We start from the raw sequence: 26,712 nt of genomic DNA, 5'->3' as shown, positions 1-26,712 counted from the left end.
TGTATCTGTCAAAGCAGCTAGTGTTACTCTTCTAAAGGGAATTTCAAAAAATGTTTCAAGACAACTCAGGAAGCCATAAAAAGTCTTTAAGATCCCAAGCCACAGCTGTGTATAGCACTTTCTAACTGTAAAGGTCACACTTGGGCTGACTGGGGGTGGGTGATCCTCCGGCAAGAGGGGGAATGAGCACAGGTTCTCTCCTAAAATCCCCGCTGAAATGACTCATAGAATATACAAATTGCTGGGGAAAAGTCCACATTCAAGCTGGAAATGTTGGGTACCATTCAAATACCAAAAATGTTGGAGATTTTGAGATTCCACCATAGCACTGATGTGTGACTATTACACAATAACAATGACTCATGGATGAGATCATGAAGTGATATTCCTTTATTGCCCAATAGGTCATTAAGTTTGCCTCATGGGCTTGTTTTTTCTTCGTCCCTGGATCAAATGCTGGTCCCATGACTTTTTTTTTTTTTTTTGGAAACAGGGTCTCTCTCTGTCACCAGGCTGGAGTGCAGTGGCATGATCATGGCTCACTGCTGCCTGGAACTCCTAGGCTCAGGTGATCCTCGTGCCTCAGCCTCCCAAGTAGCTGGGACTATAGGCATATGCTATCGCGCCAGCTTGGTCCTGTGACCTTTTAAAAAATATATGTTCTTTAGTAATAAAAAGTCTTATAATCACTTTAAGTTAGAACACAGGCTCAATTCACTATCCAAAATGCTCATTCCCATGTGAGAACCAGAACTCCGAAAGTGATTTAAAGTCAAAACTTCTTCAGCACAGGCCTCTAAGCAGGCCAGCAGCCTACAGCGGGAGAAAGATGTTGGCAGCTGGCAGGTGCCTTCTCTAGTGTCTTGTCTTCTGCTGCTGCTGCTCATCTTTGAGCATGCCAGCCATGGTTTCTCACATCTCCAGGGATTGGCCTGGAGAGGAAGCAGGTGTGGGGTTATATTGCTCACAATGGTGGCATGTGGGTGGAATACAGGGAAATCTTACATATTGTCTTGCCTGACAGTTGCTTTAAGTGGACTCTTTCTCATGGTTTTGGAGACCACCCCATCACTGAGAATTTGTGTCTCCTAGAGTTCAGTCTAAAAGCCGAGATCCTACATTGTGTTCCAGGGAAGCTTAAGAAAATTAGGTCTCTGCTTGATTTGGAAAGCTTAGACTGAACCTTAATGAAAATCAGGTCAGTAAAAAGTCATAGTTTAACAAAGATAGATGTTATGTCCCAGAGACCAGACATTTAAGCATTACTTTCAAAGTGCACTCAGAGAGATAGCTGTTCTTCATTTAGTACTTAGAGACTAAGTCTTATCCATGCCATCAAAAAAATGGGAGTTGGAAAACATGCCACACATGTTAACAATGCCTTTTTTTTTTTTGACACAGAGTCTCGCACTGTCACCAAGACTGAAGTGCAGTGACACAATCTCAGCTCACTGCAAGCTCCGCCTCCTGGGTTCATGCCATTCTCCTGCCTCAGCCTCCCGAGTAGCTGGGACTACAGGCGCCTGCCACCACGCCTAGCTAATTTTTTGTATTTTTAGTAGAGACGGGGTTTCGCTGTGTTAGCCAGGATGGTCTTGATTGCCTGACCTTGTGATCTGCCCACCTCGGCCTCCCAAAAAGTGCTCGGATTACAGGAGTGAGCCACCGCGCCTGGCCAACAACGCATTTTAACTTAAAACATGTAAATGAATTCAGATGAAGAACCAGAAAATTATTGGAGCTACTGCATCACCACACTAGTAATGTGTTGTCTCTAATTTCCATCAATTCTCTAAAGTGGAGTGGCACCTAAAGACACCTGCAAACCAATCTGATCCCTTAAATGTTTAATAATTGTCCCACTCTTAAATATGTTTTGTCCACATCTAACTGAACAGTGATCGTTTTTAGTGGCTCACCTCTAGTGTACCAGCATATAGCTGACTAGTTCCTCACACTAAGTATCTTTAGCATGAAAATGAAGTTTTATTTTATGCGATTTTATCTAATTTCTCACCAAAGGGTAAATGCAGATGTAAGCTGGCACTAGAGGAGAGTGATGCAGGCCAAGATGGATTGAGTCCTGGGAGTTGCCTGAGATGGGACATAGGTTCCCAGAAATACTCTGATATCAATACTGTTCTCAGTGGACCACAATCTGGCATGGACCTGGGTGGTATGCGAGGCCATTCCTCCTGTGTACCTATTTTGGCTGCTCCGAGTAGATGTACAGGGTGGAGTGCAGCCCCTGGGTTGTGCTGGCCCAGAGATTGAGCCAGCCAAGATCCTTACGCTTGGTCACAGCCCTCAGTGGTCTGGACCACTCTTTAGTAGCTTGAGTAGCTCTTGAGAGTCATTCTTGGAACTGTGCACCTGAAATCAATCTTACTCCATGATAAATCCTGGGATATGAACTAGAAGTTGGCAGTTTAATAATGACAGATCCCACCCTTACATAGAATGCAGTGACCATGTTTGTTTGTTTGTTTGTTTGTTTTTGTGGAGTAGTATTGGGGAAGAGGTGGTGTCCATTTCCATAAAGGAGGCAGGATGTTGCAGGAAGTCCTCATGAAAGGATCTTATGGAGGGCTCTGCCGGACTCTCAATATGGGACAACCCTTCTCTTTTGGCCTCCTGGGTCCCCAGCAAGTCTGAGTCTTTCACTCGACTAGGTTGGGAAGAATCAGCTGGGCCATTGTGAAGGGAAACTCCAGGAAGCTGGGTCTTCACTGAGGCTACAAAGCAAATGTGATCTAAGGGGCAGATGGACCAAGGTCAGGGCAGAGAAGCAGTATCAAGCTTTAGGTCTAAGAGTGATAACCAGAGTCATGTGTAAGAGGCTGGGCCCAATTCTTTTGGGTGTGAGGAATGTGGGAGAGGGAGTGGCAGCTGTTTAAAGGCACGGAGTTACACAGCTTTAACAGCAATACACTTGACCCTTGAACAACATGGGTTTGAACTGCATGGGTCCCCTTCTATGTAGATTTTCTTCTGCCTCGACCCCTGCCCCCCACCCCAGACAGCAAGATCAGCCTCTCCTCTTCCTCAGCCTACTCACCATAAAGATGAGGATGGAGACCTTTTTGATGATCCACTTCTGCTTAATGAATAGTAAATATAATTTCTCTTCCTTGATTTTCTTCTTAACATTTTTCTTTTCTCTAGCTTACTTTAAGAACACAATATACATAAAAATATGTGCTAATCAACTTTGCTATTGTCCTGTGATGTACAAACTTTATGTTATTGCCAGGCAACAGCAGGCTATCAGTGGTTAAGTTTTTAGGGAGTCAAAAGTTACAGTCAGATTTATTTTCTTTTTTTTTTTTTCTAAATGTTTTATTGGATTTTTTTTTTTTTTTTTTTTTGAGACAAGGTCTCACTCTGTTACCCAGGCAAGAGTGCAGTGGCGCGATCTCAGCTCACTGCAACCTTTGCCTCCCAGGCTCAAGCGATTCTCCTGCCTCAGTCTCCTGAGTAACTGGGACTGCAGGTGCTTGCCACCATGCCTGGCTAATTTTTTGTTTTGAGACGGAGTCTCACTGTGTTCCCCATACTGGAGTACAGAGTGCAGTGGCAGGATCTCGGCTCACTGCAGTCTCCACCTCCTGGGTTCAAGTGTTTTTTTTGTTTTGTTTTTTGTTTGTTTGTTTTTGACACTGAGTCTCACTCTGTCGCCCAGGCTGGAGTGCAGTGGCGAGATCTCAGCTCACTGCAACCTCCGCCTCCCGGGTTCAAGCGATTCTTCTGCCTCAGCCTCCCAAGTAGCTGGGACTACAGGCGCATGCCACCACTCCTGGCTAATTTTTGTATTTTTAGTAAAGACTGAGTTTCACCATATTGTCCAGGCTGGTCTCCAATTCCTGACCTCATGATCCACCTGCCTCGGCCTCCCAAAGTGCTGGGATTATAGGCGTGAGCCACTGGGCCCTGCCAATTTTTATATTTTTAGTAGAGATGGGGTTTCACCATGTTGGCCAGGCTGATCTCAATTTCCTGACCTCAGGTGATCTGCCCACCTTGGCCTCCCAAAGTGCTGGGATTACAGGCGTGAGCCACGGTGCCGGGCCTATACGCAGATTTCTGACTGAAGGGACTAGCACCCCTGACACTGCATTGTTCAGAGGTCAACCGTACATTCATATCCCCCTTACTACCTACTAGCTCTATGTGTGACCTTGGTCAAGTCACTATCTTTGCTTACAGTAGGAATAAAGCATTTGACTTAGTAGCTAGCAACATGGAGGATCTGCTCAATGATGCCAATTCCCTTTGCCCTTTATGGATGTAATCAACTCATGATTACCTGCCACACATGCCCACTTTATCCCTTTGTTTAACAGAACACTTTTATTCTGAACCAAGCTCCTCCTTTCCTTTCCAATAGTTAATGTATTCTTTGAGGATGCAATCTAATCGTAATTTTGCCCGAAGTGGGGAAAAAATTAAGCTCACATTGAAACCTTAATATAGCTCTGTAATCATTTTCTCTTTTAGCCTAGATCATTTCATTTTAGCAATTTAAGTACTACTTTTAGTCCTATTAACAATACCACTCTTGCAAAGGACAGGTTGGTACAACCAATTCTCAGATTCCTGCCTGGATAAGATTTTTGACCCCAAATTTTAAAAAAGCAGAAAAAAACCCCACAAACCACAGGCAGGAAGAAAGAAAAACAAGAGAATATAGCTAAGGTAATTCCATTAATGATCAGTTTATGTCAAAGCATGTGGAAATAATGCCTTATAGGAGGATATGTAGCAACAATGACTTTTTTAAACTCATTTTCTCCTGTAGGTACAGAATTGCAAGTTTTTTCTGACTTCAAATGTGTACAGCTGACTGCGTGTGTGTGTGTGTGTGTGTGTGTGTGTGTGTGTGTTTGTCTCTCCCTCTCTTGCGCAGACTGGAGTAAGGTGGCATAATCATAGCTCATTGCAGCCATGAACTCTTGGGCTCAAGTGATCTTCCTGCCTTCAGCCTCCTGGCGTAGCTACGACTGCAGGCACATGCTACCACACCCGGCTACTTTTTTTTGGTAGAGACAGAGTCTTGCTATGTTGCCCAAGCTGGTCTCAAACTCCTGGCCTCAAGCAATCTTCCCACCTCAGCCTCTCAAAGAGCTGGGATTACAAGCATGAACCACTGCACCTGGCCCCATACCTGACTACATTTCTCAGCTTCCTTTGTGGCTAGGCTGTGCTAGGTAGCCTTGTACCTAAATTTTGACCAGTGAGCAGCGAGTGGAATTTGTTGGATGAATCTACCACAAAGGATCTTTACAATGGAGATAGTGGGGCCAGGCACGGTGGCTCATGCCTGCAATCCCAGCACTTTGGGAGGGTGAGGCAGGCAGATCACTTCAGGTTAGGAGTTTGAGACCAGCCTGGCCAACATGGTGAAACCCCATCTCCACTAAAAATACAAAAATGAGCCAGGCATGGTGGCACGCACCTGTAATCCCAGCTACTCAGGAGGCTAAGGCAGGAGAATCACTTGAACTTGGGAGGTGGAGGTTGCAGTGAGCTGAGATCACACCACTGCACTCCAGCCCAGCAACAAAGCAAGACTCTTGATTCGGAAAGAAAAAATAAAAAAATGTTGGGGGAGACAGTGGGAGCCCAGTCTTTTGTCCTTCCCCTTTCCTAGAAGGGAGATGAGGTTGCTGGTGCTGTGGAAGCTATTATGGACCATGAGGCAGCTTTGAAGACAGAAAGCCTGCATCCTTGATGACTCCATAGAATTTCAGCCCAACCCAGGACTGACTGCCCCAGATCTTTGTTACATGAGGGAATAACACCCTTCTGTGTTTAAGAAACTATGGCTGGATCTGTTACTGGAATATGAATGCAGTTAATACCTGGCTCAAAATGACTTAATCTCAACCCACATTAGTTGCCTCTTCCAAACAATATATAGGTCTGCACTAGTGGTGGGTCTCAGGATGGCTGTGATGTAGCCTTAGGAAGTTTATCTATGGGAAATCCATATTCATGGTGTCCCGATGTTGCAGAGGACACCCTGGGCTGGCTGGAGAAACTTGGGACACAGGTCAATCAACTGTAATCTAACATCTGAGGCCATTCACTACCCCCTATAGTGGCCACCTAAAAAAAAGGCAGCCAGGTGCCGTGGCTCAAGCCTATATAGATCCCAGAACTTTGGAAGGCCGAGGTGGGAGGATCACTTGAGCCGAGGAGTTTGAGACCAGCCTGGGCAACATGGAGAAACTCTGTTTCTACAAAAACTACAAAAAAAATACAAAAAATTAGCCAGGCGTGGTGGTATGCACCTGTAGTTCCAGCTTCTTGGGAGGCTGAGGTGGAAGAATCACATGAGCACAGCAAGTCGCTGCAATGAGCCGTGATCACGCCACTGCACTCCAGCCTGGGCGACAAAAAGGAAAAGAAAACGGAGCTTGTTCACTGGGTGTGGTAGACGAGGTGATAAACTTTTCTTTACCTCCCATATCCCACAACCTTGGATGTACTCACAGTCATGGTAGTGTTTTGTAATGATGTAGCTGATGACAGGTGTGATATTGGAGATTATTCTACCTGACTGCTGCTGTCAGTCCTACCGGCCCCCAACGTCTGGTGCTTGTTCTAAAGGGCATGTCTTAGGGGTCACTTTAAACTCTCAAAGTATCATTCTATACAAACAAGAAGTGCAAGTAAGTAGCCTGAGCTCAGCCTCCCAATAGGAATATTTTATTATCACTAGATCAAGTCTTTCCATTACAATGACTGATCTGTCTCTGAATCCTGTGGGTTCATCCTTCAAAATGCCCTTTTCTTCCAGTTCTCATGGCTAGAGCCCTAAAAGTGACCTGCAGTACCTCCTGCTGAGACGAATGTACCAGCTTCCTAACTAGCCTGCACTCCCTTCATCCCAAGTCAGTGACAGACCACCTTGCCTGAAAAACCACTTTCAGTATGTCTCACCTCAGCAGAAATGTTTCTCAGCTTCCAATTAACAACCACATCAAACCCCTGCTCTTCTCTGTGTTTTAAGGGTATCTATAGGCCGGGCGCGGTGGCTCCTACCTGTAATCCCAGCACTTTGGAAGGCCGAGGCGGGCGGATCACTTGAGGTCAGGTGTTCGAGACCATCCTGACCAACACAATGAAACCCCGTCTCTACCAAAAAAAAAAGAGTGGGGCGTGGAGGCGCACGCCTGTAATTCCAGCTACTCCGGAGGCTGAGGCAGGAGAATCGCTTGAACCCGGGAGGCAGGGGTTGCAGTGAGCCGAAATCGCGACACTGCACTCCAGCCTGAGCGACAGAGCGTGACTGTGTCTCAAAAATAAATAAATAATAAATTAAAAAAATAAGAGTATCTATAACCTGGTCCCAGCCTGAATTTCCTTTTTCACCCCAACACGTAGCCCTAGTTACATTCTTCTGACGTCTGTAAACAAGCCCAGCCCTTCCTGTTGTGAAGCCAAGTTCAGGTGGTTCCTCTTTGCCTGAATGTTTTTCCATTCCACTTACCCGAAGCCTAGTCATCCTTGGGGAGGGCTGTACAGGGGTTGCAAGAAGCAACGGAAACGGTTCAGCACCTGCTACCGTCCATCATATTCTCTTCAATAAAGGGGCAACTCCCGCCAATGGCAGTGTAGATTTCCCAACCTCTACACATGGAAGATTCACACCATTCAGGATTGTTGTTTAACTGTTGAGAGAGCACTTGATACTTAACAGCTTACTAGGCTACAAGACAGCGCAGGAAAGAATCCTCTGTTGTCCTTTTATGTTATCCTGAACAGTTGGTTCACAGAGTCACTGTAAACACACAAAACATGACTGCCAGGGCTTAGTAGTGAGGAAAGTAGGAACTAGTCCTGACTCACTTAGTAACTGTGCCCAAGAGAAGCTGCTTAACCTCAGAGGATTTCATTGTTACTAGATCAATAATACCAACCCTAGGGGTAAAAATAAAGATAAATGTGTGCAAATCCTGCCTGCAGTCTCGGGCACGTCGTGGGTGTCCAAGAACTGCTCTTAGGCAGCCAGTGAGGACAAAGCCTGTGTGCCTCCTGTCCTGGAGTAGGGCCCAAGGTCGGCTTACTTGCAAAGCAAGGGTACGGCGAAAGAGTACTGAATTCGTGTTGGAAGGGCGCTGGCTCTACCCTCAGCTCATAGGCCGGCTGGGCGGCGCTGACCAGCAGCTAGGTCCCGTCTTCCCTAGGAACGGCCACGGGGGCCCTGGGAGGGTACGAAGGTCTTTTCGCAGTGAGGCCTCTGGAACCCCGCGGCGCCCCGCAGCGCAACCAAAGCTGAGGCAGGCGCCGCAGCCGCCTCGTGCAGCGCGATCCCCGCCGGCAGCCGCAGGGGGCGGAGCCGGAGGCACGGCCTTCGGGCCGTACCAACTCCACGGGGGCAGGGGCCCCCCTCCCTTCGGCCGCGCGCCACCCAAATACGGCAGACAGGCAGCGAGGTTGCCGAGGCCGAGGCTAGCCTGCAGCCTCCTTTCTCCCGTGCCCTGGGCGCGGGGTGTACGGCAAGCGCGGGCGGGCGGGACAGGCACGCAGGGCGCCCCCGGGGTTGGGCGCGGCGGGCGCGGGGCGGGGCCCGCGAGGGGGCGGGGTGGCGGTGCCCTTGCGGCGCAGCCGGGGTCGCGGCGCTGCTCCCCGCGCTTTCTTAAGGCCCGCGGGCGGCGCAGGAGCGGCACTTGTGGCTGTGGCGTCCTCGGCAGCGGCTTCAGCAGCTTGGCAGCATCAGCGGTAGCACCAGCACCAGCACTAGCAGCATGTTGAGCCGGGCAGTGTGCGGGTGAGACGAAAGGGGACCCGGTCACGGCCCCAAGGGCGAAGGGGCTCGCGGCGGGCAGGGCCTCCGCGGCAATGGCGACAGTGGCCGCACCGGGCCTGGCGGGGCCGGGGCACCTGCGGGCGGTTCGCCCGGCAGTGCCCGGCGCGGCGGCTGGAGTGGGGATCCGCAGGGAGGGGTCGCGGGGACTCGGGGGACGCCGCGCGCTGCCGTTCCTCGGCAGCCCAGCCTGCGTAGACGGTCCTGCGGCGCTGACTGACCGGGCTGTGCTTTCGCGTCTTCAGCACCAGCAGGCAGCTGGCGCCGGCTTTGGGGTATCTGGGCTCCAGGCAGAAGCACAGCCTTCCCGACCTGCCTTACGACTACGGCGCCCTGGAGCCTCACATCAACGCGCAGATCATGCAGCTGCACCACAGCAAGCACCACGCGGCCTACGTGAACAACCTGAACGTCACCGAGGAGAAGTACCAGGAGGCGCTGGCCAAGGGTAGGTTCCAGGCTGAGCGGCGGGAGGCAGTCCCCGGCAGAGGCGACCCCGGGGAGCCAGGCCCCACACTGACGGGCCTCTCCGTGGGGGAGAACCCGCTTCGTATTTGTACCGGTTCCGAGTTTTCCAGGCACGGTTCCGAGTTTTCCAGGCACGATAGTCTCTCTTTTAAACACATGGTCTACCTCATTGTAGAAGGAGTGCCTCGATGGGTTTGAACACACTTCTGTCACGTCAGGGAACTTGGGGTCCTGCGAAGGAGCTTGCCTTACCGTTGTGAGCCACATTCCGTTACCCATATTGCCAGCACTGGTGAAGTGTAGGGCCTGAAAAGAAAGCTCTACTGTGTCACTCTTTTTTTTTTTTTTCAAATTGAAATTGTTCTTATATAATGTGCTTTGGGGAAATGTTTGGTCTCTCAGGTGGGTGTGCCAGCCGTTTGCAGGAGGGCTGAGAGCGCCTGTCCACTGGTGGCCCAGATATCATCGGGTCCGCAGGTGTCTCTGAGTGTCAGGGTCACCTCCTGATAGAAGCGGGAGTGGCGCCTTGCTGCCAGGTCACACCGAAGGTGGGAGACAGGAGGACACTACTCCGTGCTAGGAACCATGGTCCTTGTCATCTTCCTGAGAGCAAACGGGGTCGGGAGTCCAGCCTAGGACTCGGAGACTCCCTGCATCCCCAGCTACCCTGCAGGTGAAGCTTCACTGAGCCCACATGTTGACTTCAGGTGGGAGAGGAGGAGGCACACCATTATGGTGTGCGTTACCAAAAAAGCAGTAACCTAACTGTGGAACAGTTCAGGATCTTTAGACTTGATACTTTTCTTGATGTCACTTAGGGGTCAAAGTTCACAAGGAAAATAGCCCTTTAGTGGGAAACTGAAACAGGCTTGTTTTTATTTACTATTTACTCATATTTGTAATGCAATTAAAATATATGGTGTTAACTTTTTTTTCTCAAGAGCTCGGTTGATAAAACCAGGGGTATGTGGACTTTTTGAGTCTGTGCCTTTTGGGGGTGTGTATGGGAATGTTATGTTTTAATGTTTTTTACAAAATAGTATTGTCCTTTTAATCTATTCGTTAGTGGTTTGCACAAGGAAGATAATCGATAGTCATGTTTTTTAGACTCTCTGTATTGCTTGGTAAGCTACGTAGTAAAAAATGTTTACTTTTCCTTAAATGTTTTGAATTTCGGGGTTATGAAATTTGTTGAGTAATTTTTGGACAGTCACATCTTGTTGACTGGAGGCATCTAGTGGAAAAATGCAGTATTTCAGCCTGATTGTGTTTGAAGTAAATGACTAAAGGAGGAGGAAGTTACCACATTCTGGAAGATTTACTTGAGACAGATGAACCTTGAATTACGGGAAAAGGCCCCGTGATTTAGGAAATAACAAATTTGGGAAACATGTAATGGGGGGAGACTGGGGAATACCCCAGTTGCGCAAGTACTTCCTGTAAGGCAACATCTGACACCCGGGAACCTAAAAACAACTTAATTTCAGTCCTTTACTTGTGGAATCAGAGCCTTACTTATGTAATACAACCCACTGGAAAAGAGCTTTTTATTATATTGTACTATATTGTTTATAAGTGATTGAGTACCTGCAGAGCTTTCTTTCACTTAAACATGTTTTTAAAATTATTAAAAAGTTAGATTTTCATGTTTGAAAACTTGGAGAAAAAAGGTAAAACAATGTCATAATCTCATCACATTTAACTGACTAATATGAATATTTTTCAACCAAAAGCATTTGACTTTTATTATTATTTGAGGCAGAAACTAAACTGAAACCAAATAAAATGTTGAATTTCAGAAAAGTGTTCTTAAAAGCAGATATTAAGCCCTCAATTTTTATTAATTTTAAAATGAGTAAGCAAACTGTAAGATGTTAAGATTATTAAATTATCTCTCATTAAGCATGTATCTTTCCCATTTTAAAAATTTAGTTACTATTGATTTATTAAAAAATAATAGAAAACTTACATCTATTTTTAGGGTGATTCTCAAGAAAATTTAAAAAGGGAAACACAGATCTATAAAAAAACTATTTATAAACCTAGCAAAGGAAAAAAAAAGTTGGTGTCTTTAAAAAACCCTTTGAGATTAGCTGTGTATTCAGATATCAGTTGGTTTTGTCCTCCTTTCTGAATCGCTAAACAACTGGAGCTTTTTCAGAAAGCAGCATTGCCTACGTATGTTCTTTTTAAAAGAAAATTTTTTAAATTTTGTCTAAATAGACGGGGTCACACTATGTTGCCCAGGCTGCTTTTGAATTCCTGGGCTCCCCCATCCACGCACCTCGGCCTTCCAGAGTGCTGGGATTACAGGCGTGAGCCACCGTGCCTAGTCAGACATACTTTTTTTTTTTTTTTTTTTGACAGAATCTCGGTCTGTTCCCCAGGTTGGAGTGTAGTGATGTGATCTTGGCTCACTGCAACCTCCGCCTCCTGGGTTCAAGCAATTCTCCTGCCTCAGCCTCCTGAGTAGCTGGGATTACAGGCATATGCCACCATGTCTGGCTACTTTTTGTGGGTTTTTTAGTAGAGATAGGGTTTTTCCATGTCAGCCAGGCTGGTCTGGAACTCCTGACCTCAAGTGATCTGCCCACCTCGGCCTCCCAAAGTGCTGGGATTACAGGCGTGAGCCACTTCACCTGGCCTTGTATGTACCTTTTTTTCTTTTTCTTTTTCTTTCTTTTTTTTTTTTTTTTTTTTTTTGTGACGGAGTATTGCCCTGTCGCCCAGGCTGGAGTGCAGTGGCGTGATCTTGGTTCATTGCAACCTCTGCCTCCTGGGTTCAAGCCATTCTCCTGCCTCATGCTCCTGAGTAGCTGGGATTATAGGCACGCGCCACCATACCTGGCTAATTTCTGTATTTTTAGTGGAGACAGGGTTTCATCATGTTGGCCAGGCTGGTCTTGAAACCCTGACCTGAAGAGATCTGCCCGCCTTGGCCTCCCAAAGTGCTGGGATTACAGGCGTGAGCCACTGCACCCGGCCCAGACATACGTTCTTAATATACACTTTCAGAACAGCAGTCGAGAACTTTTTCCAAAATGTAAGCTCCTTGAGAGCAAAGCTCTCAGTGGGTCTCTGTGTCCTTTATTTTGCTTCTCTTGGTATCTTGTGGATAATATGCACAAAATATTTATTAAACAAGAGGATTTCCATTTTTTTCTAATATTAATAATTCATTTAATCTGTAGCTTCTTGAAGGCATAGAAAAGAATATTTTATTTTGCCTACTTGTTTGGCAAGGTACCCATGCAGTATGCCAGGAGTTACAGGGCCTATTGAGAAGGAGTAAAGGGTCTGGGAGGGGTGGCAGGGAATGGCTAATTCATGTATGGTGGCTAGAGAAGGCTTCACTGATGGGCTTGATGTTTCAGTGGAGACTTGAAGGAGGAACAGGAATGCAGCTTGAGACTGTCTTGGGGAAGAGTGTTCAGCAGAGGCAGCAGTGCTCAGCTGGCCTTGAGGGGAACATCTGAGTTGGTCATGTGAGTGCAAAAAGGTCAGTGTGGCTGCAGCCGGGTGAGCACATGCTCAATGACGGGGGTCAAGTGCAGCGCCTCTTGGTAGTAAGAGTAGCTGAGTGTAAACACCTAGGGTTTGCTTCAGTGAGAAGGGGAGCCTTTGGAGGTGGCAAGGCCCACCCCCACCCCCCAAAACTGAGGGGATAGTGGCACCAGTGCAGTGGGAGATACTGGTCCTCTGTCCCAGTGAGGTGGCAGTAAAGTTAGGGAGAAGGGATTAGGTTCTGCTTGTGTTTTTTTTCTTTTATTTTTCTCTGTGTGCTTTTATATAGATTGGATGTATTTTAAAGGTAGAACTGGCTTTGCTAATGGATATGCTGGTGGATTGGATGTGGGGTGAAGGGAGAGGAGTCAAAAATGACATCAGGTTCCCAAGGATGTCCTGAGGGACAGAGCTGGCATTTACTGAGATGGGGAGGACAATAGGAGGACTAAGTTTGGGATTGAACATCAGGAGTTCAATTTTGAGTATGTTGAGTTTCTTGTTAATGTAGCTTGGGGATATTTCCCAATGAATGGTTGTCTGTCTTGAAAATGAGAGTTGAAGGTTTTCTGTACAGTCTGTATGTTGAGCCATACATTTTAGCATTCTATTATTTTATTTGATTGTCCTCTTCGGTATTTCATTTCCTGAAATCTCTTCTATCTAAGAGAACCCTGAGCCTAGCAGCCAGGAGTGAATTTTCTAGCTTTTCCACCTCTGCTAGGTCCTTCATCAGTTGTTCAGCATGTCTGGAACAAATAATTTTGGGGCAGGGGGGTGCTGAATTTTAGGACAAACAGGGATCTTATAGATAAGCTGGTCCCATTATCTAACAGCTTACAAAGAAAAAAATATAATGTATACAGTGGTTGAAAAAGTAAGAGTTATAAAAAAAAATGTGTTTGCATTTTAACTTTTCAGGAGATGTTACAGCCCAGATAGCTCTTCAGCCTGCACTGAAGTTTAATGGTGGTGGTCATATCAATCACAGCATTTTCTGGACAAACCTCAGCCCTAACGGTGGTGGAGAACCCAAAGGTTGGTATATATTGGTGCACCCTTATCTACATTTTGTGCACAGTAGGAATTGATTGTTGATTTACTTAAGTTACCTTATACTTGTTTTTTGTTTTGTTTTTTTTTGTTTGTTTGTTTTCGAGACGGAGTTTTGCTCTTGTTGCCCAGGCTGGAGTACAGTGTTGCAGTCTTGGCTCACTGCAACCTCCGCTTCCTGGGTTCAAGCGATTCTCCTGCCTCAGCCTCCCGAGTAGCTGAGATTACAGGTGCCCGCCACCACGCCTGGCTAATTTTTGCATTTTTAGTAGAGATGAGGTTTCACCATGTTGGCCAGGCTGGTCTTGAACTCCTGACCTCGTGATCTGCCCGCCCTGGCCTCCCAAAGTGCTGGGATTATAGGCATGAGCCACTGTGCCCGGCCTAAGTTACCTTATTCTTACCAGAGGTATCATAGTGGCATATTTTTCATAACAACGAGTACGATAAAAGTTGTAACTTTCAAAAGGACATACGTAGGAATGGAGAATGCATTCATGGAGTTATGTCATAAGATTTTATGTTCACACACACATAGAGTATCACATCAACTCCACCTTCTGGTTTCTGGATGGTACTTCATATTAGGGAAAGACTGAGAAACTTTGTTTTATGAACTTTCTTTTTTTTTTTTGAGACGGAGTCTTACAGTCGCCCAGGCTGGAGTGCAGTGGTGCGATCTCGGCTCACTGCAACCTCTGCCTTTCAGGTTCATGCAATTCTCGTGCCTCAGCCACCCAAGTAGCTGGGATTACAGGCATGTGGCATCACTCCCGGCTAATTTTTATATTTTTAGTAGAGACAGGGTTTCACTATGTTGGCTAGGCTGGTCTCGAACTCCTGGCCTCAAGTGATCTGCCCACCTCCGCCTCCCAAAGTGCTGTGGTATGGACATGAGCCACCGCGCCCAGCCTAGAAAAGATGAACTTTCTGTTTACTAGTTTCTAGGGCCTGGATTAGATAGTTAACCGTCTGCACCTTTTTTCATCTATGTGATACAGGGATAACAATGGTGGTGTTTTGAGAATTAAATTATAGTGTCATTTGCTATTTTTCACTCTTCCTAACTGATAAAAAGTCAGTTGTTCCAGGAAATTAGGTTTTCTGGGTATTTTTTAAAAGTGTTCAGGGAATGAGGAGAGTGCAGGGCTAGATGGTCTTGTTCACTATCACTGTTTCCTTGACTTCCTGTGTAGCTTGTGGAGGCCCAGATGACTTTAATTATCTTCCTCACCCAGGGAGGCATGAGGCATAAATGTAGTTCTTCTCTCTTGTTTCTGGGCTCCGGATATGCACCCTAAGTTTCTGTGGTTTTATTGTTCATTTTTAATCAGTGTTATGGAAGACAGCCTATCTTATGCACTTGAAGTTAAGCAATTTCATTTTAAGGTAATGATGAATGAGGGGAGTAAGCATGGGAAACTGGGCAACTTTTTCTTTATTTTTGTTTTTATTTATTATTATTTTGGAGATGGAGTTTAGCTCTTTCACCCAGGCTACAGTGAAGTGGCTTGATCTTGGCTCACTGCAGCCTCCGCCCATCCCGGGTTCAAGCGATTCTCTGCCTCAGCCTCCCGAGTAGCTGGGATTATAGGTGCCTGCCACCATGCCTGGCTAATTCTTTTGTATTTTTAGTAGAGAGGAGTTTCTCCATGTTGGTCAGGCTGGTTTCGAACTCCTGACCTCAGGTGATCCACCTGCCTCGGCCTCCCAAAGTACTAAGATTACAGGTGTGAGCCACTGCACCCGGCCAACTTATTTTTTTTTTTGAGTTCAGTGTTCTAGACTATCAGTTAATACTTTTGAAGTTTTGTCAGTTACCAGAATATCAGATATATTCATATACAACCAATGGTTTTGGTATGCTGCCATTTTTTTAAATCCGTACCACATTCCAACATTTGTGCTTACAAAGATGATTACTTTTAAACCCATAGAATAAGAGAAGTGAGATTTTGACTCAGTTGATTTAGTTGATGTGACTAATCTAGAATTATGTTCTGTATTGCTACAGAATAAAAGGATTATAGCTCTTAAAGTATACCCTTAGTTCAGTCGTAGAGAAAACTGCCCATCAAGATAGGAAGAGCTGGGCTGCCTTGGAGAAGAACAATAACTTTATTCCCAAGTGGAGACATACAAGAAGGAGGGTAGAAGTCAAAGGAAAATTTTTTATTCAGGGAAAAGAAAAGGCTAACAGAAAGTAGTATTTCTTTCCTAACGAAAATAGTACAGTGAGTGGGGAAATCCCTCTAACACGATTCATTAAAAAAATGTGAACTACGCAGCTGGAGGCCATTATCCTAAGCAAATTAACCCAGGAACAGAAAACCAAATACCACGTCTCACTTCCAAGTGGAAGCTAAACATGGAGTACTTATGGATATAAAGATGGCTACAACAGACGCTGGGGACAGACCTGGGAGGGAGAAAGAAGGGGAGGGGGTGAAAAACTGTTGTATACTAAGCTCACTACCTGGGTGATGGGATCAATTGCACTCCAGACCTCAGCATCATATGATACCCATGTAACAAACCTGTGCATGTACCCTCTGAATTTAAAATAAAATTTGAACTGGGCGTGGTGGCTCACGCCTGTATTTCCAGCACTTTGGGAGGCTGAGGCGGGTGGATCACCTGAGGTTGGGAGTTTGAGACCAGCCTGACCAACATGGAGAAACCCTGTCTCTACAAAAAACACAAAATTAGCCGGGTGTGGTGGCGCATGCCTGTAACCCCAGCTACTCGGGAGGCTGAGGCAGGAGAATTGCTTGAACCTGGGAGGCAGAGATTGCAGTGAGCTGAGATCATGGCATTGCACTCCAGCCTGGGCAACAAGAGTGAAACTCCGTCTCAAAAGGTAAAAAATGAAAAAAAAAAAAAACAAAAAAAAAAGTTGAATTTATAAAAAACAAAAAAAAGGGGAATTAAAATTGTGAAACTTAGATCCAGGTGTCACATTCTGATGTTGTCTAATTTCTTGGGCTCTATGACAAAAATATTTTAATACATGTAATACAACATTTTATTGTAATTGTTGAAATCTGTTCATTTGTGGGTGTTTTTGGATTTTTTAATAGGGGAGTTGCTGGAAGCCATCAAACGTGACTTTGGTTCCTTTGACAAGTTTAAGGAGAAGCTGACGGCTGCATCTGTTGGTGTGCAAGGCTCAGGTTGGGGTTGGCTTGGTTTCAATAAGGAACGGGGACACTTACAAATTGCTGCTTGTCCGAATCAGGATCCACTGCAAGGAACAACAGGTTAGATTTAAAAATTGTGATTTCATTTGGGAGAGATGCTCTATTGTAAAGCATTCAACTAGAAATAAGGAAAACTAACAGTGTTTTAACTTACGAACATGTAATAATTTGCAAATCTTAACAGATAACACCCAGAGTCTTGTGTAAGTAAAAATGTTTTAGAAGTCCTGATATTTCATAAAATTAAGTACACATAATTTTATAGGTACATTAACAAAAATGTTTTATTTTTATTTTTTTTGAGACAGATCTCACTGTTGCCCAGGCTGGAGTGCAGTGGTGCGATCTCGGCTCACTGCAACCTCCGCCTCCTGGGTTCAAGCGATTCTCCTGCCTCAGCCTCCCAAATATCTGGGATTGCAGGCACATACCACCATGCCTGGCTAATTTTTGTGTTTTTAGTAGAGACAGGGTTTTACCATGTTGGCCAGGCTGGTCTTGAACTCCTGACCTCAGGTATCCGCCTGCCTCGGCCTCCCGAAGTGCTGGGATTACAGGCATGAGCCACCACGCCCAGCCAAATGTTTTACTTATTAACCCTGCTGCATTCCACAGAGAATTAGTATCAGCTTAGATAATTATATGTACTAAAATAAAAAAAAATTAGCTATAGAACAAGAGTGAGGAAAAGAAATATAAGTGGAGACTGATTTCAGAGCTCATACTGTTACCTCCTCTGCTGAGCATTTGAGGTTAAACTGGGACTAGATCTCAGGTTTCCAGACCTTCTGCCTTTCTGGGGCTCTTTGGTAGAGTATATGAAAATATTTGGCTTGGAAGTGCCAGGCTGAGCTCACCAAATACTTTTCTGCTGTTGAGCCTAATTGGATTTTAAAAATGTCACTGAAGAGTATGGGAAATAGAGCCATGAGTTGTCTGGCAGAGGGTTGGGACTTTGAACTTAAAGTGATACCTTCACATCAACAACAGTCATTCTCTGCCCCTTCTTCTACCCCTGACATCAGAATACTCTTGCTCTGTGTCTCACTTCCCAGGCTAGACTCAGATTTTGGCAGAATCTGAACAGCTCTTTTGGGACAGTGAAATGGCATAACAATTTATAAAAGCCACAGAAAAATTGTGAGCACCGATCTGTAGAGTCAGATTATTTATAGAGCTACATGACAGGAAAGGCTGATATTTGTAAGTGAGTCCCAGCTACACTCCTTCCTCTCCCTGTAGAAAGCACATTAGAAGGAAAATAAGGGAATATCATGGCCTTTTGTTTATAAAAATCATTAATAAATTTTGCTACTTGAAATTAATAATAATAAATTATTAATGACCTCCCTCACAACTGATCAAGACATACCGGTTAAGAATTGTTTTCATAGAGAGAGCTATAATTTATTTTGAGTGTTTTTGTGTGTGCGTGATGGAGTCTCTGTTGCCCAGGCTGGAGTGCAGTGGCGCAATCTTGCCTCACTGCAACCTCCGCCTCCCGTGTTCAAGCAATTCTCCTGTGTCAGCTTCCTGAGTAGCTGGGATTACAGGCGCCTGTCACCTCGCCAGGCTAATTTTTTGTATTTTTAGTAGAGATGGGGTTTCACCATGTTGGCCAGGCTGGTCTTGAACTCCTGACCTCAAGAGATCTGCCTGCCTCGGCCTCCCAAAGTGCTGGGATTACAGGCCTGAGCCACTGCGCCCAGCCCGAGAGTTTTTTTAAATGGATGTTTTACAGATAGAACTAAATTCTTCATTTACCTCACTTAATTTCTGAAAACACTGTGTCTTCCAACTGCTCTGTATTCCCATAGATTAAAATTAGCCTTGGGGAGCAGAGCTGGTTTCTCGTAAACCCCTATGAGTGCCCAGACCCTTTGGAGGAGGTTCTCATGGGCCTCTGCCCGCTCCCACAGATGCAACACAGCCTTCCTGCTGCTCCTAAGACCACCATGAGGAAGGCTGGGAATTGGCTCTTGAATGAATTTGTTGGTATTTTTAAGAATAGCTATTAAAGTACTGTTATTAATTTTCCCAAGTCTATTTTATTGTATTTGTCACATTTTCTTTGTAAACAGTAAATTAAAAATATTTTATAGGAATATCCATTCTTACCTAGATTTCCTACTTGTATAAAAAAACAAGTGAATGAGACTGTTACAAAGGGTAATTTTGTGTGGTGGAATAATAAAAGTTGAAATTGAGAAGATGCAGTGTTTTAGACTGAAACTGATGGTTTGTTCTTTTTCCCCTTCTTTCTAACAGGCCTTATTCCACTGCTGGGGATTGATGTGTGGGAGCACGCTTACTACCTTCAGTATAAAAATGTCAGGCCTGATTACCTAAAAGCTATTTGGAATGTAATCAACTGGGAGAATGTAACCGAAAGATACATGGCTTGCAAAAAGTAAACCACGATCATACTGAGTATGTTAAGCTCTTTATGACTATTTTTGTAGTGGTGTAGAGTACTGCAGAATACAGTAAGCTGCTCTATTGTAGCATTTCTTGATGTTGCTTAGTCACGTATTTCATAAACAATGTTCTGAATAATTTCTTACTAAACATTTTGTTATTGGGCAAGTGATTGAAAATAGTAAATGCTTTGTGTGATTGAATCTGATTGGACATTTTCTTCAGAGAACTAAATTATAATTGTCATTATAAAACCATCAAAAATATTCCATCCCTATACTTTGGGGACTTGTAGGGATGCCTTTCTAATCCTATTCTATTGCAGTTTTAGAAAATCTAGTCTTTTGCCCCAGTTACTTAACAATAAAATATTAACACTTTCCCAAGGGAAACACTCGGCTTTCTATAGAAAATTGCACTTTTTGTCAAGTAATCCTCTGCAGTGATACTTCTGGTAGATGTCACCCAGTGGTTTTTGTTATGGTCAAATGTTCCTATATAGTTTTTTCAAATAGAGCTGTATACTGTTTAAATGTAGCAGGTGAACTGAACTGGGGTTTGCTCACCTGCAGAGTAAAGGCAAACTTCAACAGCAAAACTGCAAAAAGGTGGTTTTTGCAGCAGGAGAAAGGAGGATGCTTATTTGCAGGGCACCAAGCAAGGAGAATTGGGTAGCTCATGCTTAAGACCCAATCTCCATGATGACCTACAAGCTAGAGTTTTTAAAGGCAGTGGTAAATTTCAGGAAAGCAGAAGTTAAAGGCAAAATTGTAAATCAGTCGAGATTGGGTGCCTTCAGGGTGGTATGGCTGTATACCAAAATTGTAAATCACTACGTGAAGTTTATATATTGGTTTGGCCTGAAAGGTGAAGTGGGGTAGGCAGGGGGCAGGCTTACAGGTTATGGTGGATTCAAAGACTCCCTGATTTGTGATTGGTTAGGGAAGCAAAGCTTTGTCTAAAAACTTGGGATCTGCAGAAAGGAACATTAAGGTCTGACCAGGCCCCTCAGGAAGAAACTTAGAACAAAGAATGGAGGTCAGAGTTTAGTCCCTGGTGTTCCCCCTTATCTGACGTCTGTGTGAATCCATTTGGTGGGGGTCTGGGTTTCTGAAAAGTAGCTCAGGGACACGTGTTAAGGATGTCACTAGGTGACTAACTTCCCTGGCTAGTGTTTGAAACTGTTATGACCTTCTTGCTTATCAGGTTGCTGGTTTCCTTCTCAGGGCGAGCTGGGTGCCTGGAATTTTCAGTGAAGGAACTCAAGATTTTCCTTTATTTCTGTGCTTGTGGGAATCCCCCTGGCACACCCCAAAGAGGGGTCCCTGCTCCGTCTCGCAGGGATCTTTTTTATATTTAGCTATCATCATGCATTTCTCATGTTGTTTCATCATCTGCCTAATTTACTGTTTTTGAATATTTCATTTGTTTCTAATTGTTACTACAGATAATGCAGGGGTGAGCAACTCTGTGTACATAGGTTTATCTCCTATTGGAATATTTTCTTTATATAGGTGGTTTTTTTTCTTCTTTTTTTTTTTTTTGGAGACAGAGTCTTGCTCTGTTGCCCAGGCTGGAGTGCAGTGGCGCAATCTCAGCTCACTGCAACCTCCACTTCCCGGGTTCAAGTGATTCTCCCACCTCAGTCTCCTGAGTAGCTGGGATTACAGGTGCATGCTACCACGCCTGGCTAATTTTTGTATTTTTAGCAGAGACAGGGTTTCACCATGTTGGCCAGGGTGGTCTCTAATTCCTGACCTCAAGTGATCTATCTGGCTCAGCCTCCCAAAGTGCTGGGATTACAGGTGTGAGCCACTGCACCTGGCCTATATAGGCTTTTTTCTTAAACCTATTTAGTAATGTTTTCCCAAGTTTATTTTTTATTTTTCATTTTTTTCCCCAAGTTTATTTTTCTATTTTTTTCATGGAAAAATGGGATAACTTAGCAGTTTCAATACTGAAGACTGAAGTTTAAAAGAAATTTAAATTCAAGGTACTTTTAAAATTCAATTAGAAAAGTAGGCTTTAAAAATTATTAGAGACAAGAGTACCGAAGCTGTGTGTGTGTGTATGCATGCTTGTGGATTGGAAAAACTTTGGAGACTGATTACTTTTCATTATATATGTATCACAGTGAAACAGCTTTTATGTGTCATGTGAGATTACTGCTTGCCTCTCTAAAGAAGGTCGTGACTCTGTTTAAATAGACGGGCAAGGTGGAACCTTTTGAAAGATGAGCTTTTGAATATAAGTTGTCTGCTAGATCATGGTTTGTATTGAACTAACAAGGTTTGCAGATCTACTGACTTATATAAAGCTTTTTGATTCCTACTAAGCTTTAAGATTTAAAAAATATTCAATGTTGTAATTTCTATGGGGCTCTATTTTTGCTTTGGCTTTCTGGTGAGAGAGTGAGGAAGCATTCTTCACTAAGTTTGTCTTTCTTCTCTTCCGGATAGATTGATTTTAAGAGACTAAGGGAATTTACAAACTAAAGATTTTAGTCATCTGGTGGAAAAGGAGACTTTAAGATTGTTTAGGGCTGGGCGGGGTGACTCACATATGTAATCCCAGCACTTTGGGAGGCCAAGGCAGGCAGACCACTTGAAGGAGTTCAAGACCAGCCTGGCCAACATGGGGAAACCCTGTCTCTACTAAAAATACAAAAAAATTTTAAAAAGATTGTTTAGCTCTGTTTTTCATAATAGAAATAGAAAAAGTAAAATTGCCTTTTCTTCTGAAAAGAACAAGTATTGTTCATCCAAGAAGGGTTTTTGTGACTGAATCAGCAGTGCCTGCCCTAGTCATAGCTGTGCTTCAAAAACCTTAGCATGATTAGTGTTGGAGCAAAACAAGGAAGCAAAGCAAATACTGTTTTTGAAATTCTATCTGTTGCTTGAACTATTTTGTAATAATTAAACTTTGATGTTGAGAAATTACAACTTTATTGTACACTTCATTGCAACTTGAAATTCATGGTCTTAAAGTGAGATGTGAATTTCTATTGAGCGCCTTTAAAAAAGTAATACCAAACCATAAAGTTAAAATTGATGTATATTGAGTCACATCTAAAATCAGGTATAAACATAAATTGTATTTCCTGTTTAATTTCAGGGGAACTACTGTTTGGGAAAGCTATTATTAGGTAAATGTTTTAAAAATTACTGTTTCTCATTTTCAGTCATACCCTAATGATCCCAGCAAGATAATGTCCTGTCTTCTAAGATGTGCATCAAGCCTGGTACATACTGAAAATCCTATAAGGTCCTGGATAATTTTTGTTTGATTATTCATTGAAGAAACATTTATTTTCCAATTGTGTGAAGTTTTTGACTGTTAATAAAAGAATCTGTCAATCATCAAAGAGGTCTGCATTATGCTTGCATGTCAAAAACATTAAAAATCCTATAATGTTCTATCATTTTCTCTGAGTTTCCATGGGAAAGGAATAGTAAATAATAGGTAGTTGAAATATTACTCTTAAGACCAAGAACTCTATCTCCAGTCATATCTGTAATAACATCATCTGATAACCTAAAAGCATAGTATTAGGGATATACGACAAAACCAAAGTGTTTTTGCTGTTGTCACATACCACTCAATACTTTTACACCAGATTGTCCAGTGGACACCAGCTGGATGTCCTATAATTCAATTGTGACACTGTCTGCCTGGAATTGGAGTCAGATCCCACAGGTGGAGGGCTCAGACCACAAGACTGCCCCCACTCCAGATACCAGTCGCAAGTCCCTGTACTTCTGACTGACTGGCTATCAAGTGGGGTTCCCATGACCGCTTCCTTGGTTTTGATGTATTTGCTAGAGCAGCTCCCAGCACACAGAGAAACACTCTACTTATGTTTACTCATTTTTAATTTTATTACTTTATTAAAACTACATATTGGTTACAATACTAATTTATTGTAAAGGATATTTCATTTATTTATTTAGAGATGGAGTCTCACTGTGTCACCCAGGCTGGAGTGCAGTGGCACATTCTCAGCTCACACTGCAACCTCCACCTCCTGAGTTCAAGCAATTCTCATGCCTCAGCCTCCCAAGTAGCTGGGATTACAAGTGTGCACCACCACGCCCAGCTTATTTTTGTATTTTTAGTAGAGACGGGGTTTCACTCTTGGCCAGGCTGGTCTCAAACTCCTGACCTCAAGTCATCTGCCCACCTCAGCCTCCCAAAGTGCTGAGATTACAGGTGTGAGCCACCGCCTCTGGCCTGTAAAGGATATTTTAAAGGATACAGATGAACAGGTAGATGGAAGAGATGCACAGGGCAAGGCATGTGGGAAGGGGTATGGAGCTTTCATGCCCTCTCCACGCCATCAGCTACTCAGAAGCTCATCTGGACCCTGACCCTTTGGGGTTTTACGGAGGCTTCATTATGTCAGCATGATTACCATTGGCAATTGGCGATTAACTCAACCTTCAGCCTCTCTCCCCTTTCTGGAGGTTGGGGGCTGAGGCTGGGAGTCCAAACCCTCTAATCTTGCCTTGGTCATTCTGGTAAGCAGCCCCCCATCCTGAAGCTACCTAGGGGCTCCCAGCCACCAATCATTTCATTGGCAAACAAAAGATACTTCAACGGGTTTAGGAGCCAAGAGACCAAGCAAGGATTGAGACAATATATATATATTTCTTTTTTTTTTTTTTCTTTTAAGTCTCTTGTAATTTAGAATAGTCCCCTAACTCCCTCACTTCTACTTTTTTTTTCTTTTTTTAATTTAATTTAATTTAATTTTATTATTTTTTTTTATTATACTTTAGGTTTTAGGGTACATGTGCACAATGTACAGGTTTGTTACATATGTATACATGTGCCATGTTGATTTCCTGCACCCGTTAACTCGTCATTTAGCATTAGGTATATCTCCTAATGCTGTCCCTCCCCCCTCCCCCAACCCCACAACAGTCCCCGGAGTGTGATGTTCCCCTTCCTGTGTCCATGAGTTCTCATTGTTCAATTCCCACCTATGAGTGAGAACATGCGGTGTTTGGTTTTTTGTCCTTGCGATAGTTTACTGAGAATGATGTTTTCCAGTTTCATCCATGTCCCTACAAAGGACATGAACTCATCATTTTTTATGGCTGCATAGTATTCCATGGTGTACATGTGCCACATTTTCTTAATCCAGTCTATTGTTGTTGGACATTTGGGTTGGTTCCAACTCTTTGCTATTGTGAATAGTGCCGCCATAAACATACGTGTGCATGTGTCTTTATAGCAGCATGATTTATAGTCCTTTGGGTAATATACCCAGTAATGGGATGGCTGGGTCAAATGGTATTTCTAGTTCTAGATCCCTGAGGAATCGCCACACTGACTTCCACGATGGTTGAACTAGTTTACAGTCCCACCAACAGTGTAAAAGTGTTCCAAGTCAATCCTAAGCCAAAAGAACAAAGCGGGAGGCATCACGCTACCTGACTTCAAACTATACTACAAGGCTACCGTAACCAAAACAGCATGGTACTGGTACCACAACAGAGACATAGATCAATGGAACAGAACAGAGCCCTCAGAAATGATGCCGCATATCTACAACTATCTGATCTTTGACAAACCTGACAAAAACAAGCAGTGGGGAAAGGATTCCCTATTTAATAAATGGTGCTGGGAAAACTAGCTAGCCATATGTAGAAAGCTGAAACTGGATCCCTTCCTTACACCTTATACAAAAATTAATTCAAGATGGATTAAAGACTTAAATGTTAGACCTAAAACCATTAAAATCCTACAAGAAAACCTAGGCAATACCATTCAGGACATAGGTGTGGGCAAGGACTTCATGTCTAAAACACCAAAAGCAATGGCAACAAAAGCCAAAATTGACAAATGGGATCTAATTAAACTAAAGAGCTTCTGCACAGCAAAAGAAACTACCATCAGAGTGAACAGGCAACCTACAGAATGGGAGAAAATTTTTGCAACCTACTCATCTGACAAAGGGCTAATATCCAGAATCTACAATGAACTCAAACAAATTTACAAGAAAAAAGCAACCCCATCAAAAAGTGGGCAAAGGACATGAACAGACACTTCTCAAAAGAAGACATTTATGCAGCCAAAAAACACATGAAGAAATGCTCATCATCACTGGCCATCAGAGAAATGCAAATCAAAACCACAGTGAGATACCATCTCACACCAGTTAGAATGGCCATCATTAAAAAAATCAGGAGGAGGCGGAGCTTGCAGTGAGCCGAGATTGCGCCACTGCACTCCAGCCTGGGCGACAGAGCGAGACTCCGTCTCAAAAAAAAAAAAACAAAAATCAGGAAACAACAGGTGCTGGAGAGGATGTGGAGAAATAGGAACACTTTTTTTTTTTTTTTTGAGATGGAGTCTTGCTCTGTCACCCAGGCTGGAGTGCAGTGGCGCAATCTCGGCTCACTGCAAGCTCCGCCTCCCGGGTTCACGCCATTCTCCTGCCTCAGCCTCTCCGAGTAGCTGGGACTACAGGTGCCCGCCACCATGCCCGGCTAACTTTTTGTATTTTTTTTTTTAGTAGAGTCAGGGTTTCACCGTGGTCTCAATCCCCTGACCTCGTGATCCGCCCGCCTCGGCCTCCCAAAGTGCTGGGATTACAAGCGTGAGCCACCGCACCTGGCCAGACAATATATATTTCTTATAAATAACATGATCACAAATAGTATTTTATATATTTCTCATAATAGCTGGGTGTGGTTACTCACACCTATCATCCCAGCTACTAAGAGGCTAAGGCAGGAGGATCCCAGGCCCAGGAGTTTGCAGCTGTAGTGAGCTATGATTGTGCTACTGCACTCCAACCTGGGTGACAGTGTGAGACCCTGTCTCTTAAAGTTCTTTTGACAGAACATTAACCAACCACAGAATATTGCCTTAACTCTGAAAAATAATCATACTTTTACAAGATGTATTTTACATAAAGTTCTGGTGATATTTTACTCTGGTCATTGGAATATAGGAGCTTACCACCTGGTACCACTCTTTCTAGAGTGGTATACTATTTGGTATAGTACTGGCATACTCTTTGGAAAGGGATATGAAGTTGGCATGACCTGTCTAGGGTGAAGTCATGCCGTCTGCTATTCATTGTGGGCTTTACAGTAATGAGAGTGCTTCTGTTGTCAAGATGCTTCTGGGACACGTTAAAAAAAATGAAGAAGTCTCAGTGTGTGAAAAGGAAGGAGCACGAATGCTTTCAAGTTCCTATGACATGCTAGTCATCTTTCAGTGTGTCCCATTGTTGCACCCAGTAGT

At 44.0% G+C, this 26,712-nt stretch overlaps 1 protein-coding gene across 3 annotated transcripts; it reads left to right on the top strand.

Annotated features, from left to right (window-relative positions):
- Nucleotides 1-8,570: 8,570 nt before the first annotated feature.
- On the top strand, nt 8,571-22,819 carry SOD2 (superoxide dismutase 2). Of its 3 annotated transcripts, XM_055268664.2 has the most exons (6): nt 8,571-8,776; nt 9,058-9,260; nt 13,706-13,822; nt 16,918-17,097; nt 19,306-19,467; nt 22,637-22,819. In XM_055268664.2, the coding sequence occupies exons 1-5, from the start codon at nt 8,754-8,756 to the stop codon at nt 19,449-19,451; spliced, it is 669 nt and encodes a 222-aa protein (XP_055124639.1). In that variant the 5' UTR covers nt 8,571-8,753; the 3' UTR covers nt 19,452-19,467; nt 22,637-22,819. The 3 variants fall into 3 exon arrangements, with proteins under 3 accessions (XP_055124639.1, XP_063479246.1, XP_063479250.1); XM_063623176.1 differs by lacking the exon at nt 13,706-13,822 and having other exon boundaries at nt 8,609-8,776; XM_063623180.1 differs by lacking the exon at nt 16,918-17,097 and having other exon boundaries at nt 8,609-8,776.
- The last annotated feature ends 3,893 nt before the right edge of the window (nt 22,820-26,712 follow it).

Source organism: Symphalangus syndactylus, chromosome 2, assembly GCF_028878055.3.
Source record: "Symphalangus syndactylus isolate Jambi chromosome 2, NHGRI_mSymSyn1-v2.1_pri, whole genome shotgun sequence".
Lineage (NCBI taxonomy): Eukaryota > Metazoa > Chordata > Mammalia > Primates > Hylobatidae > Symphalangus > Symphalangus syndactylus.
The sequence above is the reverse complement of the archived record's forward strand: the minus strand, read 5'-3'. Positions and strand labels throughout refer to the sequence as shown.